A 16744-nucleotide genomic window follows, 5' to 3' on the forward strand; every position below is an offset into this window, starting at 1 on the left:
ATAAATAAATAAAATCTTTAAAAAACAAACAAACAAACAAAAAAAATTGATTTTTTGGTCCAATTATTGAGTTTCAAGGGAATAATACTACTAATACAAAGTTAAATTACATAAAAGCATTTAAACTTTAAATAAGCATAATTTTTCTCAATGTTTTAGATAAAACAAAAATGTAAAACTTAGCATATATGCTGTTAATTCATGCCAAAAAAAAACCTTTCTTGGCAAAAATTCATTTAAGATAATTGTGTTAAAGTTTTGTTTTTATTTTTTTGCTGACTTTTGGATGAATACTTTGGCACAGAAACAGGATCCTGAAAACTAAGGTCAATGGTCTTCATGATTCAGGTGAAGTATCAGTTTTGCCTGGATCACTGAAATGTCTTTTTCTTTCTGTGAGGATGTCTGCCTGTGCATAGTTGTACACTAATATAAGAGCTCTGATGTCAGAACCTTCTCCCGGATAATTCACTGTGGGAGACTAACAACAGGGAAATCTTAGCTCTGGCTTTTTCCTTCCAACAGAGTTCTATTACCTGTGAGGAGGCTGCAATTAGAAAGCAGGATACCCTACTGCTTCAAAAATTCCTACGCCCATTCTAATTAAAGCTCTACCACCATGGCTTTAAGTAACATAGGATGTACCCTACAGTATGGAACAGGAGGGAGAAACCATCAAAATGATGGTAGGGGCTTCCTCCTATCTTTTTACAGCTATGGGGGCCCACAATTAAGGAAGTCCCAACTTTCATATTCAAAACAGAATGGCATAGCTTCTCATTCTGCCCCCTTTAAGCCATGCAGGTTTAATGAAATGTAAAAAAACGAACCTACAAGAAGTAGTACAGAGGACCATAGGGGAAGGGAGAGAAAACTGAATGTTAGAAATCAGAGAGGGAGGGGCACCTGGGTGGCTCAGTTGTTAGGCATCTGCCTTCGGCTCAGGTCATGATCCCAGGGTCCTGGGATCGAGCCCCCTGCTCGGCGGAGAGCCTGCTTCTCCCTCTCCCACTCCCCCTGCCTGTGTTCCCTCTCTTGCTGTCTCTTTGTCATATAAATAAATAAAATCTTTAAAATCAGAGAGGGAGACAAACCATGAGAGACTCTTGACTCTGGGAAACAAACTGAGGATTGCGGAAAGGGAGGTCAGTCAGCAGGGGGATGGGATAACTGGGGGATGGGCATAAGGAGGGCACGTGATATGATGAGCACTGGGAATTATACGCAACTGATAAATCACTGAACACTACATATGAAACTAATGATGTTGGCTAACTGAATTTAAATTAAAAAAACGAACCTACATATCATGTTATCCCATCAAAAAATTATGTATAATGAACTTGATGGATCAGAATAATACCCAGCACAATGTAAGCACTTAAAAAAAAAAGGATAAATGAATCAATAAACATGAGTGTTATGCAGAGGATGGCTGGCACCTCTGTTAATTCTTCAGAGGGACAAACAAGAAAAATAATGAACTTATGCTATAAAATAAAGACTTTTTGTGAGAAATAGAAGGAATTTACCTAGAAATGTGTTATTAGGAAGGATTTCCCAAAAATGTTGAGTGGTCTGCATAAACTTTGAAAAGTAAGGTACAATACTGCTTGCCAACAAGGAAATGAACAAGTCTGATGATATTATCAACTTTACAATAGAGGTACATACTACTTTTCACATTCAAGTCCAGAGTGAAAATAACTTTCATCTGTATGGCACATGACTGTATTCAAGATACCTCATATGTATTATTTCATTTGCCCCTCAAATCATGATTATCCTCACTAAATGATTGTCAGAAAAGTTGACCTGCTTTATGCCTTTGGCCAAGTCTCTTATTCAAACACTTGGTACTGAGAATTAGGGTTCTCTTTTTCAGAGTTTGTTCTGATTTTAAGAAAACAAAACTGTTCAGTACTTCTCCTAAAACTGAGGTGTAACTTAGCCTCCATTTAAAATCCAGGTCAAAAAACTTACGAGTTTCTTAAACATCTATTTGGAAGGGAAAAAGGTCATTTTTAATACAATGTATATAAAAATCAACCTAAAAAGAAATAAAATCTTTTATTACATGTTTTATTATGTGGTAAAAACAATATATACAAAGTCTTCACAAAAAAATTTTATAAACAGGTCAAAACAGAATTTTCACCATCTCTAGCTCATTCCAGTCAATATGCTTAGTAATCTGTACCAGGAATTAAACAATGGAGAAAACAAATACTTCCAAATTATTGCTGTACAAACAACAATGAATTTCAAGAGAAGTTATACTTGACATGACTTTAAAGAAAACCATATCAATCAATTTGTGATACATTCATCATAAATTAGGGAAGCGGTAATTCCACTTTTAAATACCAACAGGATACTCTGTGGGTATAAAAACAATGTTTTACTCCTTTGTACTGGTTAATTCTAAGACTGGAAGCCATTTTAAAATTGACAAATTAGAAAAACTGCCCATTCTTTTCAAGTATATCAATAAAGAATATAGAATTAGATAGGTTTTAAATTTCTCCAGTGAATTTTGCTAAAAGGCTACGTAATTTTTCTAACTAAAATTGACAACTTTAAAGTAATCTAATAAAAATAATTTCAACAATCAGAATTTTGGGTGACAGCCCCTTAACAGTGAGACAAAACTATATTCCAATTACCTATCATCAATCTACTGAGCCTGAGATGATTTACATCTGTATGACTTTAGAATTACCTGCATCAGTTAGTCTGGCAGATCAAACCAAATCACTAATTTTTATTATGTAACTGTAATCTCTGCCCAAAGATTTTCAAAATAAATTGGAGCCTTTAAAATAAATATGCAGCTTCTATATATGAAATTTCAGTTCTTTCTGAATGAAGAATATTCATTAAATTTAAAAAGTGAACTTTTCTCCCCAAAAAGCACTCATTAATAACAAAAACAATAATTCCTCAATAATAATTTTTTTAAATCTAATTGACCTTAACAAGCATATATTACTTTCTGTATTTCTGAAATATTATTCAGAATCCTCCCACATAAGTCTCAACTTGACTACTCCTTGATATCATCTATTGAGCTTATGGCTGCATGTCTGAGTATATTCATTATTTTAATATGAGGTATTTTTAAACTAATAAATACCTCTCTAACCATACTAGTAAGAAGGCAGCATGACCTACTGTGGAAAACTCAGTACTGGGAGACATGATATTGGAACTGAATTCTTGGCTTTGCCATGGACATATTATATGTCCTTAAATAGGTCACAATTTTCATATTCCATTTACTGCCCTGTGCACAGTTCTTCTAAAGTAAACTACTGAGCACAGCGCCCTGCATACAACAGATAAATAAACAGTAGCTGACTGATTATTAGACTATGTTTCAAAGTTGGAGTAAGAAAACCTGGCATTTGGCCTCACAAGACCTAAGTTTCTTCATCAGTAATATGAGGAGACAGAACCATAGAAGACCTACATTTTAGGGTGGTTTACCCATAACACAGATTGAGAGGAAGACTAGTGAGCAGGAAGTTCATTGTGGGTGCTCCCAAGATGATCACTTGTGAGGGCAGGGCAGAAAGAGAAATGGGGCTCTGTAGTCACAAACAAGGACTTGGCTGACCCTGGGGGGGTCACTTTGGACCAGAGATAGCATGGCAGAGTTGTTCTGAATTGGAATAGAACATTTATAATCCCTCATTAGTCAGTCATTGGGTGCAGGTTGCCCTGTTCAGCTGAGGTAAAGGCAATCTCCAGGGAGAGACTCAGCTTTGAGCATTCAGTTGCCAATACTTGGCAGCTAGGGGAATGAGTACTCAGTCCTGACGAGGGGCATCTGGCAATGAACCAGGGTCCACTACTACTACCAGGATCCCTTCCAGTACTAGATTTTTTGATGATGCTTTAGCTTTCAGAAACAATCCAACCCAAATCATCATAATAAAATCTATGACAAAATAATACATACTGTAAGATTTCATTTACATCAAGTTTAAGAACAGGTAGAACTAATCTGTATTGATAGAGGTCAGAATAGCTGTTACCTATTGGGAGGGAGCATGAGAGAAACTTCACGGGTGCTGATCATGGTATATATCTTGACCTTGAGTCCATATATGTAAAATATACACACATGTATCTATGTGTGGTTTTCCCAAAGATTTACAAGAAAAAGAGATTACATAAAATGCTGTTAATATTTTGTAAGAGAAACACGTGACATTATAATGTGTAAACTGAATATAATTTTTAAAAAGTTTACAGCCATATATTATTCTGGTAGTTTGACAATTCCTTTATTCCTCCTGTAATTTTGATAAATTATTTTAAGTATATATACTCAAGGCATTCAAATGCCTCAAAAATGAAACAAAAGACAAAATGATAAACTTGGATATCAACTGGGCTTAAGTAATCAAATAAACAAAATAGAGTACCACTGTACAGAGACTTGCAAAACTGCCGTTTAAAATCAGAACTACAGTAAAGATTTGGATAAATCATACGGCTTATTACCATGTATGTTAAAAGACTAAGTATAGTGCTGCCACCTAGGAGACAAAGCTGATAATAACCAATTTCAGTTCTGAAAGGTTATATACATCTTATAGAAAATACAGAAATGCCTTTTTGTTTGTTTATTCATTTGTGGGTTTTTTCTTCCCCCCCTTAGATTCCACCTCTGAATGAAAGGAGATAATGGCTTCCAATTATATGGACTGAATAAGTCATGGGACATAAGAGGCACAGCATAAGGAATATAATCAGTGATACTGTAATAGCAATATATCAAGACATGTTAGCTACAGTTATAGTGAACACAGCATAATGTATAAACTTGTCAATCACTATATTGTGTATCTGAAACTAGTGTGTCAACTACATTAAAATAAAAAAATTAATTTTTGAAAACCTAGAAATGCTAAATTATATATTATTCAACAATACTCTGCCAAAATATACCTTAAAGACTACCAAGTTTGGACAACAGCTAAAGAAATCGAATAATTATGTTCTCAAATAAATTACATGATTTCTGGGGTGCCTGGCTGGCTCAGTTGGTTAAGCCTTCGGGCCTTTGGCTCAGGTCATGATCCCAGGGTCCTGGGATGGAGCCCCATGTCAGGCTCTCTGCTCAGCTGGAAGCCTGCTTCTGCCTGCCACTCTGCCTGCTTGTGCTTTCTCCCTTTCTGTCAAATAAATAAATAAAATCTTAAAAAAAAAAAAAATTACATGATTTCTAAAATAGCAACCAAGAGCTCACACAATAGTATGTGCTAGTACTGGGAGTTTCAGAGGTTCCCTGGTACAAATCTGAACCCATTTAAAAAGCAAACACTTTCTACAAGATCCCAGGGCTGTAGGTTCCCAGATACATAGTCTCTAGGGAGAAAGATGGGCAATGCCCAGTTAGCTGTACCCTCTACTTGCTCTTCCCTAAAATATATTTGGAGACTCAGTGAACTCTAAAATAAAGTAAGTGCTGAGACAGAAAGGGAAGCACAGAAAGCACAGAGTATGCAAGATTTTGGATAGAGGTTTTAAACAGAATGCACTTAAGGAGAAGTCCTTTCCTCCTTTAGCAATGTCTGAACATCTGGATTCTTCTTTTTATTTATTTATCTGAGAGAGAGAAAGAGCGTGCATGCACAAGTGCGTTTGTACACACATGCACATGGGGGGGGGGCAGAGGTGAGAAGATGGAGAGAAAATCTGAAGCAGACTCCTGGCTCAGCACCAAGCCCGACAAACACTGGGTTCCATCTCACAACAGCGAGATTACAATCTGAGCCGAAACTAAGAGTCTGACGTTTAACCAGCTGAGCCACCCATGGGCCCCTGAACATCTGGATTCTAACACATAAGGGCCCCTAGTCTACCTCTGTACTAGAACATCAAACTCTCCCACTTTAAACTCCACCCCCTGCCCCACCCACAATTTTTCTTTGTTACTTAGGCATCACCTTACAGAGCTCCAAAAGAGAAAAGTGAATACTGAGCAGGGACTCTTTTCACGAAAATGGAGAAGACCTACACTATGCCAGCACTCTAAGGGCAGAAGGAAAGAGAGAAGACCACAATAAGCATGGAGATTATATGACTGCTGTTATATCTGTTACTAAACAGACGTCCAAAGAATGAATGAAAAGAAAGCAAAAATATCTCGTGTACATGGCACTTTCTGAAATGGTAGGTAAAGTTCTATCATTTCATTGTATCAGAGCATTCTCACCCAAATAGTCGGCCAGAAAAGCACAAATGCAGGGATACATAGCCAGTGGGCACATACAGTACACAGATACTATCACACTATAAAACACAGCCTAATACACAGAATAATATAGTACAGCACAAAGAAACTAGTGCGATCAAACCTAAGTGTAGTGTGATCAAACATAAATAAGACACATGGAAATGAACAGATCAAGGTTCTAGACAGGCTTTGCCACAAGCTAGTTATGAAATCTAGTGCGGAGGCAGTGAAGTATAATTGGTACTATGCAAACAAGTTAGTCAGGCACTGAACTGAGGGGTTTATAAACACTGAAGGCACCTAACCAGGGTCAGGAGAACAAAGTTCTGGGATCCAATCTGCCTCTGACTAGGTAGGATTAAGAACAAGTCAACTTATATCTCTAGAGCCCAATCTATCTGTATTGACTAGAATGGTATTTCCAAAGTGGGTTCCACAGCACAGTAACAAAACAACAGTGATATGCTTATCAATAAAAGGGTTTCACAGTCAAGTACATGCAGGGAAATGTAACTACTATAAACCACCAACCTTAGAGATTCACAATGCACTTTAGTATAGTAAAATCTCTGAGAAGAGCTTATAATTAAGATAATCTGTTTAATTTTACTTAATACGTTTTTTTTCCCCAAGCCAGTGGGTCACTAAAGTATTTTTTCCTTCTATAAATTTTAACATTGTAAAACACACTTTGCCATTCCTTAAAAAATCAGAATTACCATATGATCCAGCAATTCCACTTCTAAGTATATACACAAAAGAAGCAAAAGCAGGGACTTCAATAGACATTTGCACACCCACATTCACAGCAGCATTATTCATGATAGCAAAAAGGTAGAAACATCCCAAATGTCCATCAACACATAAAAGGATAAACAAAATATGACTTATACATACTAGAAGATCACTCAGCCTTAAGAAGGAATAAAATTCTGATACATGTTACCTTGAAGACATTTTGCTAAATGAAATAAGCCTGACACAAAAGGACAAATATTATATGACTCCATTAGTCAAATTCAGAGACAGAAAGTAGAATACAGATTGGAGGTGGGGAAGGATAATGGGGACTTATCGTTTAATGAGCACAAAGTTTCAGTTTGCAATGGTGAATAACTTCTGGAGATGGATGGCAGTGATGGCTACATGCACTTAAAGCCACTGAACTGTACACTTAAAAATGGTTTAAATGATAAATTTTATGTATACTCTACCACAATAAAAAAAAAAATCCACACTCTTTGCCAAAAACTGGGTTCATTTTCTCTTAATGCTACCATTCTGTGATTATGAAATCACTAAAGAAGTCAATATAAATTACCTTACCTCAGCTACACAACAAATTGATCCCAAGGCTTCTCCACGAAAACCGTAAGTTGTCAAATTTTCAAGATCTTCATGACTACTTATTTTTGAAGTATAGTATTTTATTGCCATTACAGGTGCATCAATGGCCTTGATACCCTCACCATTGTCTCGCACCTCAATTTTATCAAATCCATAGTTCTCCTATAAAAAGAGAATACTTTTAGTATATAAAGACAGTAAACTGTTGTGCATTAGAAACAGAAAGAAACACAAGAGAAACAATTATGTCATTTATTTTTTATGGAATCTTAAGAAAGAGTTCAAATTCCTAACTCTATTAATTATTCCTAATTAATTAATTCCTAACTATGATACAATGGGCAAGTCCCTTGTTTTCCCTGGACTCAGATTCAACTCTTAAAAAAGGAAGTCAGTCTAATCTTTAAGGTTTCCTTCAATTGTTTCAGTATCATGGATACTTGTGTTTAAATTCATTTAAACTTGACTAAGAAAATTCTACTAAATTATATATACTTTTGCATATATAATCTCTCAAAAAAACCAAAACAGAATACTATCACCATCAGCACCTGGTTCTACCCACTAAGAGTCTAGCAATTAACATTATTCACCCTGATTTTTAATACTTTCTTCCTTTAACAACGTATTGCTTTCCTAAGAACTTTAAATATTTACTACATTATGACTTTCTAAAGTTCTTGCAAATAGAGAACAGAAAAATGCTAATATACTAATTTGGCAATCTCTGTGAGGTCTTTATTTGAAAAATGAGGGCAAAAAAAACCCCAAACTCAATTCACAGCTTAGTATTTGTAGTTTAATTCTAGTATGCTTATATAAAAAAACAAAATCTAAATTCCCATCGAGATCGTCCTACAATTACAATGACTCTAGTATTTAAAAATAATATATTTATAATAACCTAAATTCATATAATTCTGTATGTGTCAGTACTTTTTAGGTCAGTTAGATATGCAAGGTATTGAAGGGAAACCTTACTTAAGATTTAGTTCCTCATCTCTCAGTCAAAAATTAACATCCTGGAAACAGTTTGGCTGCTTCATTTTATAGAAAAATCATCAACTACAGAAACACAAATCTTGCAATACAAAAAAGAACACGAGGCATCTGAGTAATATAACACAAAGATCTGTTTAAATTTTTAAATTATATCAATTTTAATTAACTAATTATGAAAACATTCCTAGTCAGGACAGTTATTATTATATGTAATCATAATAAAACAGGTCTTACTATATAAGCAAAATAATTGTTTATTTTAAAACTCTGCAAAGCAGAAACTGGTAAATATCAAGACACTAAAATACAAAGCCAGATAAAAATGTATACTTTACTTTTATAAGAGGGCTTCCATTGGCTTTCTAACAATATTTTTGTGTTTTTTTAATATTTTATTTATTTATTTGACAGAGAGAGAGAGAGCACAGCCAGGTGGAATAGCAGGCAGAGGGAGAGGGAGAAGCAGGCTCCCCGCCGAGAAAGGAGTCCGATGCGGGGCTTGATCCCAGGACCCTTGGATCATGACCTGAGCCGAAGGCAGTCACTTAACCAACTAAGCCACCCAGGCGCCCCTCTAACAATATTTTTAAAAACATGTTTTTCTTCCAGAGAGCTTTAAGAACAAGATATATGTCTGCCTACCTAAGTAAGATTCATAAGTGAAATCTACCAAATTATCTAATCCTATTTATTATCTATTGTATTCTAATCAGACTGTACTATATGAAATGCCTAAAAAAAATAAGTTGCTTTCTTTGGGTTTAATAAATTTCCATGTTTATAGAGCTTACAATACAGTTGACCCTTGAACATAGGGGATTTGGGGTGTTGACTCCCACATCACCAAAAATCCATGTATAACTTTGAATCCTCAAAAATTTAATAGCTTACTATTTTTCAAAAATTTTAATTCTGGTGTAGTTAACATAGTGTTATATTAGTTTCAGGTGTATAATATAGTGATTCAAAAGTTCCATATATTACTCAATGCTCAACGAGGTAAGTGTACTCTTAATCCCATTCACCTATTTCACCATCCCCACAGCCACCTCCCCTCTAGTACTCATCTGTCTGTTTACTGTAGTTGACAGTCCATTTCTTGGTTTGTCTTTTTTTTTCCCCTTTGCTCCTTTGTCTCCGAAATTCCACATATGAATAAAATCATATGGAATTTTCTTTCCCTTATTTCGCTTAGCATTATACTCTCTAGCTCCACCCACATTGTTGCAAATGGCAAGATTTCATTCCTTTTTTATGGTTGAATAATATTCCATTGTATTTATACACCACTTCTTTATCCATTCATCCATAAATGCACAGTTGGGCTGCTTCCATAATTTGGCTATTATAAATAATGCTGCTATAAACATAAGGGTGAATGTATCCCTTTGAATTAGTGTTTTCGTATTCTTTGGGTAAATACCCAGTAGTACAGCAAGTGAATCATAGGGTAGTTCTATTTTTAACTTTTTGATAACCTTCATACTGTTTTCCATGGTGGCTGTACCAGTTTGCATTCCCACCAACACTGTAAGAGGGTTCCTTTTTTCCACATCCTTGCCAATATCTTTTGCCTCTTGTTTTTTAGATTTTGGCCATTCTGACAGGTGTGAGGTGCTATCTCATTGCAGTCTGATTCTCATTTTTCTGATGATGAGTGATGTGAACAGCTTTTTAGGTCTCTGTTAGCCATCTGGATGTCTTCTTTGAAAAAATGTCTGTTCATGCCTTCTGCCCATTTTTTAACTGGATTATTTGGGTCTTGCGGTATTGAGTTGTATCAGTTCTTTATGTATTTTGACTACTAACCGTTTACCGGAAATGTCATTTGCAAAGATCTTCTCCCATTCTGTAGGTTGTCTTTTATTGTTTCCTTTGCTTTTTTTTTAATTGTGATGTAATCCAAATACTTTATTCTTACTTTTATTTCCCTTGTATCAAGAGATATATCTAGAAAAATGTTGTTATGGCCAAAGTCAAATTACTCCTGTGTGCTCTTCTAGGATTTTATGGTTTTAGGTCTCACATTTAGGTCCTTAATCTATACTGAGTTTATTTTTGTGTATGGTGTAAGAAAGTGGTCTAGTTTCATTCTTTTCCATGTTGCTGTCCAGTTTTCCCAACACCCATTGTTGAAGAGACTGTCTTTTTCCCATTGCATGTTCTTGACTCCTTTGTGGAAGATTAACTGACCATGTAACTGTGGATTTACTGCTGGGTTTTCTATTCTGTTCCACTGATCCATATGTCTATTTTTGTGCCAGTATCATACTGGTGGTTTTTTTTTTTAATTTTTATTTTTTTTAATTACTAACATATAATGTATTATTTGTTTCAGGGGTACAGGTCTGTGATTCATCAGTCTTACACAATACACAGCACTCACCACAACACATATCCTCCCCAATACTGTTTTGATTACTACAGCTTTGTAATATAACTTGAAGTCTGGAATTGTGATACCTCTAGTTTTTTCAAGATTGCTTTGGCTATTTGGGGTCTTTAGTGGTTCCATACAAATGTTAGGATTCTTTGTTGTAGTTCTGTGAAAAATGCTGTTGGTATTTTGATAGGGATTGCATTAAATGTGTAGATTGCTTTGGGTACAATTTTAACAATATTTGTTCTCCCAACCCATGAGCATGGAACGTCTTTCCATTTCTTTGTATTGTCTTCAATTTCTCTCATCAATGTTGTTAAGTTTTCTTGTACAGGCCTTTCACCTCTTTGGTTAAGTTTATTCCTAGGTACTTTATTATTTTTGGTGCAGTTGTAAAAGGGATTGTTTTCTTAATTTCTTTCTGCTGCTTCACTATTAGTATACAGAAATGCAACAGATTTCTGTATGTTGTGTATTATGTGACTTGACCAAATTCATTTACTAGCCCTAGTAGTTTTTTGGTGAAGTCTTTAGGGTTTTCTATATACATTATCATGTTATCTGCAATCCAAAGCAATTTGGATGCCTTTTATTCTTTTTTGTTGTCTGACTGCTATGGCTAGGACTTCCTGGAAATAGGCTGAATAAAAGTGGTGGGAGTAGACACCCTTGTCTTTTTCCTAACCTTAAGGGAAAAGCTGTTTTTCACCACTGAGTATGATGGCAGCTGTAGGTTTTTCATATATGACCTTTATTATGTTGAGATATGCTCCCTCTAAACCTACGTTGTTGAGGGTTCTTATTATGAATGGATGTTGTTCTTTGTTCAATGCTTTTCTGCATCTATTAAAATGATTTTTGTCCTTTCTCTTATTGATGTATCACATTGATTGATTTGCAAGTATTGAAAAACCCTTGCAACCCAGGAATAAATCCCACTCGATTGTGGTGAATGATTTTCTTAATGTATTATTGTATTTAGTTTACTAAGATTCTGTTGAGGATTTTTGTATCTATGTTCATCAGAGATGGTGGTCTGTAGTTCTCTTTAATTGTGATGTCTTTATCTGGTTTTGGTATCAGGGTAATGGTGGCCTCATAGAATGAATTTGGAAGTTTTCCTTCCTCTTCTATTTTGTCAAATAGTTTGAGAAGAATAAGTCCAACTCTTCTTCAAATGTTTGATAGAATTCTGCTGTGAAGCCAGCTCATTCTTAATTTTTGTTTGTTGGGAGTTTTTTTATTACTGTTTCAATTTCATTGCTGGTCATCAGTCTATTCAAATTTTCTCTATTTTCCTGTTTCACTTTCTGGTAGTTTATATTTTTCTAGGAATGTATCCATTTCTTCTAGGTTGTCCAATCTGTTGGCATGTAATTTTTCATAATATTCTCTGACAATCCTTTGTTTTTCTGTGGTGTTAGTTCTCCTCTTTCATTTATGATTTTATTTGACTTTTTTTTTTTGACGAGTCTGACTAGAGGTTTAACAATTTTGTTGATCTTTTCTAAAAACCACCTCCTACTTTCATTGTTCCATTACTTTTTTAGTTTCTGTATCATTTATCTCTGCTCTAGTCTTTATTATTTCCTTCTTTCTGCTGGTTTTGGGTTTGTTTGTTCCTTTTCTAGGTCCTTTAGTGTAAGGTTAGTTTACTTGAGATTTTTCTTGCTTCTTGAGGTAGGCCTGTATTGCTATAAACTTCCCTCTTAGACTGATTTTTGCTTCATCCCAAAGATTTTGAAGCATTACATTTTCTTTTGTGTCTATATACTTTTTTAATTTCTTCTTTGATTTCGTGGTTGACCCATTCATTGTTTGGTAGCATATTATTTAACCTCCATGTATCTGTGCTCTCTCCAGATTGTTTCTTGTGGCTGATATCTAGTTTCAGTGCATTATGGTCAGAAAAGATGCATAGTATATGACTGATCTTTTTGAATTTGTTGAGACTTGTTCTGTGGCCTAATATGTGATCTATTCTGGAGAATGTTTCATGCACACTTACAAAGAATGTGTATTGTTTTAGGATGGAACGTACTGCATATATCTGTTAAATCCAATGTATCATTCAAAGCCACTATTTCCTAGTAGATTACCTGTCCATTGATATAAGTGGGGTGTTTAAGTCCCCTACTATTATTGTATAAATGTTGATTAGTTCCTTTCTGCTTGTTATTAAACTGTTTTATGCATTTGGGTGCTCCCATATTGGGTGCATAAATATTTACAATTGTTATCTCTTCTTATTGGATTGTTCCTTTATGATTATATAGTGTCCTTTGCCTCTTGTTACCATCTTTGTTTCAAAGTCTATTTTGTCTGGGGTGCCTGGGTGGATTAATCGGTTAAGCATCTGCCTTCAGCTCAGGTCATGATCTCAGGGTCCTGGGATCAAGCCCCACATCAGGCTCCCTGATGAGCAGGGAGCTGCTTCTCCCTCTCCCTCTGCCTGCTGTTCCCCCTGCTTGTTTTCTCTAATAAAGAAATAAAATCTTAAAAAAAAAAAACTCTATTTTGTCCAATATAAGTATTGCAACCCCAGCTTTCTCTTGACATACATTTGTATGAAAAATACTTCTCCATCCCCCACTTTCATTCGACAAGTGTTTTTAGGTCTGAAATGAGTCTCTTATGCAGCATATAAATGGGTCTTGGTTTATTGTCTATTCCATCACCCTGTGTCTTTTGATTGGAACATTTAATCCATTTACATTCAAAATAATTATTGATATATATTTATTGCCATTTCGGTACTTGTTTTGTAGCTTTTTTCTGATGCTTTCTTCTCTTGCTCTCTTTCAAGGTATGCTGGCTTTCTTTAATGATATACTGGGGTTCCTTTCTCTTTGTTTTTTGCATATCTATTACTGGTTTTTGATTTGTGGTTACCATTGGTCCGTACATAACATTTTCTGCATACAGCAATCTATATTAAGTGGATGGTCATTAAGTTTGAACCCATTCTTTACTTCTTCCCCCCCCAATGTTATAGATATATTGTATCATATTTTACATCCTTTTGTGAATCCCTTGACTGATTTTTACAGACATACTTATTTTTACTGCTTTAGTGCTTCCTACTTTTTTTTTACTCCTACTTAGGGTCTTTCCTTCCCACTCAGAGTCCCCTTTAACATTTCTTGAAGGGCTGGTTTAGTGGTCATGAATTCCTTTAACTTTTGTTTGGGAAACTCCTTATTTCTCCTATTCTGAATGATTGCTTCAATGGATAGAATACTCTTAGCTACAGGTCTTTTCCTTTCAGCACTTTGAATATATCATGCCACTCCCTTCTGGCCTGCAAAGTTTCTGCTGAAGAATTCACTGATAGGCTTATGGGGTTTCTCTTGTATGTAACTATCTTCTCTTGCTGCTTTTAAGATTCTCTCTTTATCACTACTTTTTGCCATTTTAATTATTATGTGTCTTGGTGTGTGCGTCCTTGGGTTGATTTTGTTGGGGGCTTACTGTGCCTCCCGGATCTGGATCTCTGCTTCCTTCCTCAGATTAGGGACATTTTCAGCTTTATTTCTTCAAATAAATTTTCTTCCCCCTTTTCTCTCTCTTCTTCTTCTGGGATCCCTATAATGCAAACGTTATTATTCTTGATGGAGTAACTGAGTTCCCTAAATCTATTCTTATTCTGCATATTTTTCTCTCTCACCTGTTCAGTTTGATCACCTTCCATTATTCTGTGTTCCAGTTTGCTAATTTGCTCCTCTGCATCCTCTAGCTTATTATTCCATCTAGTTATTTTTAATTCCATTTATTGTGTTCTTCATCCATGGTTCTTTTTTATCTCTTTGTTAAGGATCTCAATGATGGGGGCACCTGGGTGGCTCAGTTGTTAAGCGTCTGCCTTCGGCTCAGGCTGTGGTCCCAGGGTCCTGGGATCAAGCCCTGCATTGGGCTCCCTGCTCAGCGGGAAGCCTGCTTCTCCCTCTCCCACTCCCCCTGCTTGTGTTCTCTCTCTTGCTGTGTCTCTCTCTGTCAAATAAATAAATAAAATCTTAAAAAAAAAGGGGGGGGCACCTGGGTGGCTCAGATGGTTAAGCGTCTGCCTTCAGCTCAGGTCATGATCCCAGGGTCCTGGGATCGAGCCCCACATAGGGCTCCTGCCTCAGCGAGGAGCCTGCTTCTTCCTCTCCCTCTGCCTCTCTCCCTGCTCATGCTTTCTCTCTCTCTCTCTCTCTCTGTATCTCTGTGTCTCAAATGAATAAGTAAAAAAAAAAAAAAAAAATTAAAAAAAAAAAAAAGGACCTCACTGATGTCCTCCACGATTTTCTCAAGTCCAGTGAGTACATTTATGATCATTACTTTAAATTCTCTATCAGGCATATTACTTATATCTGTTTCTCTTAGGTTTTGTACTGCGGTTGGTCCTATTCTTTCATTTGGGACATATATCCTCTGTCTCCTCATTGTATCTAATTCTCTGTGTCTGTTTCTGTGTGTTAGGCATGTCATCTCTGTCTACTGCTGTTGAAAGTAATGGCCTTATGAAGAAGTCCTATAGTGTCCTGTAGTGCAGTGTCCCCTGTTCACCAGAACCTGGCACTTTGGGGGTGCCCTGCTGTTGTGTCCTGGCCACTTTTTCCTTCACTGCGGTGTTCTGCAGAGACTCTCTTTGTCTAGTGTGGGCACTGTTTGGTCCCCGGCTGGGGTTGGGTGTGCAGTTTTAACAAAATGAGTGCTGGTCTGCTGCAAAATGAGACCTGCTGCCTCTGCCGGACTGGGTACCGCAAAGTGCATGGGTTGGGAGATGTGGTGTTAGGAAGATCTGCACTAGTCTTCTACGGGAGGGGACTCAAAATTCAGGGACTGAGGCATATGTAACCGGGAAGGGTGGATCTGTTCAAGCATGGCATTGGGGAGGTGGGGAGGACTTGGTGCAAGCAGTTAGGTAGTGTCAGTGCTACGGTGGTTCTCATAGGTGGCCGTGTGTTTATGCTGGGGGGGGGGGGATGGGAGAGAAATGGTGTCTGCCCACTCCTTTGTTCCTGAAGAGTCCCTCAGTGATCCATGACCTCCGGGACATGCTCTGAAATGAGTAAACTACTGTCCCTCCCATTTTCAAACTGCTGCTTCTAAGCTATAAATCTGAGGGCTATTTGTTGTGCTCTCTTTAAGGGCAGGGATTCGGCTTCCTATTACCCTCCAGGCTCTCCCAGAATGGAGCCTGCTGATTTTAAAAATTCCAGGCTTGAACACCTGCTGGTTTTAAGAATTCATGAAATTGAGCCCCTCTGGCTTTGAAAGCTAAATATGGGGATTCATCTTCCCCATGCAGGTTCCCTAGTGTGACATAGTTTGTTTCTCTCCCCTCTCCATGGAACTGCTGCTTTCTCCCCTCCATGTAACACCATGCTCTGTTTCACTTCCCACTGCATTTCTGCCCTTCTTACTCTCTTCGGCATGGCTTCTTCTCTACCTTTGGTTGTGGAGTTTGTTCTGCCAGACTTCAGGTCTCTTCTGGGTTATTTACACTGATGTGAGTGTTATCTAGTTGTATCTGTGGAACAAGGTGAGCTTAGGGTCCTCTTAGTCCACCATCTTCCCAGCCTCTTTTTTTTTTCCCCCCAACAAATGAAAGTTTTTATTTGCATGGCCAATTATCATCTGTACTCTTTGCAACTTTAATATCCCTTTAACAGGTTCCAAGCTTTTGTTGCACAGGGAATAAAAGCTGCAACACTGAAAACTTCCTTCAACAGCCACTCCCACAACACCTAAACATGAAACATGGAACAAATGACAACAGC

The 16744-nt window shown here is 36.7% G+C and overlaps 1 protein-coding gene across 4 annotated transcripts in view; it reads right to left on the reverse strand.

Moving 5' to 3' along the window:
• Positions 1–16744, reverse strand: part of PMS1 (PMS1 homolog 1, mismatch repair system component) — an 88740-nt gene that overhangs the window by 63858 nt on the left and 8138 nt on the right. For all 4 annotated transcript variants that reach the window (XM_035007542.1, XM_035007538.1, XM_035007540.1 and 1 more), the window contains one exon: positions 7577–7759. In XM_035007542.1, the coding sequence (XP_034863433.1) occupies positions 7577–7759 (183 nt within the window). The remainder of the gene's footprint in view (positions 1–7576; positions 7760–16744) is intronic.

This window comes from Mirounga leonina, unplaced genomic scaffold, assembly GCF_011800145.1.
Source record: "Mirounga leonina isolate KUSES-001 unplaced genomic scaffold, KU_Mleo_1.0 Mir_151, whole genome shotgun sequence".
NCBI classification, from domain to species: Eukaryota; Metazoa; Chordata; class Mammalia; order Carnivora; family Phocidae; genus Mirounga; species Mirounga leonina.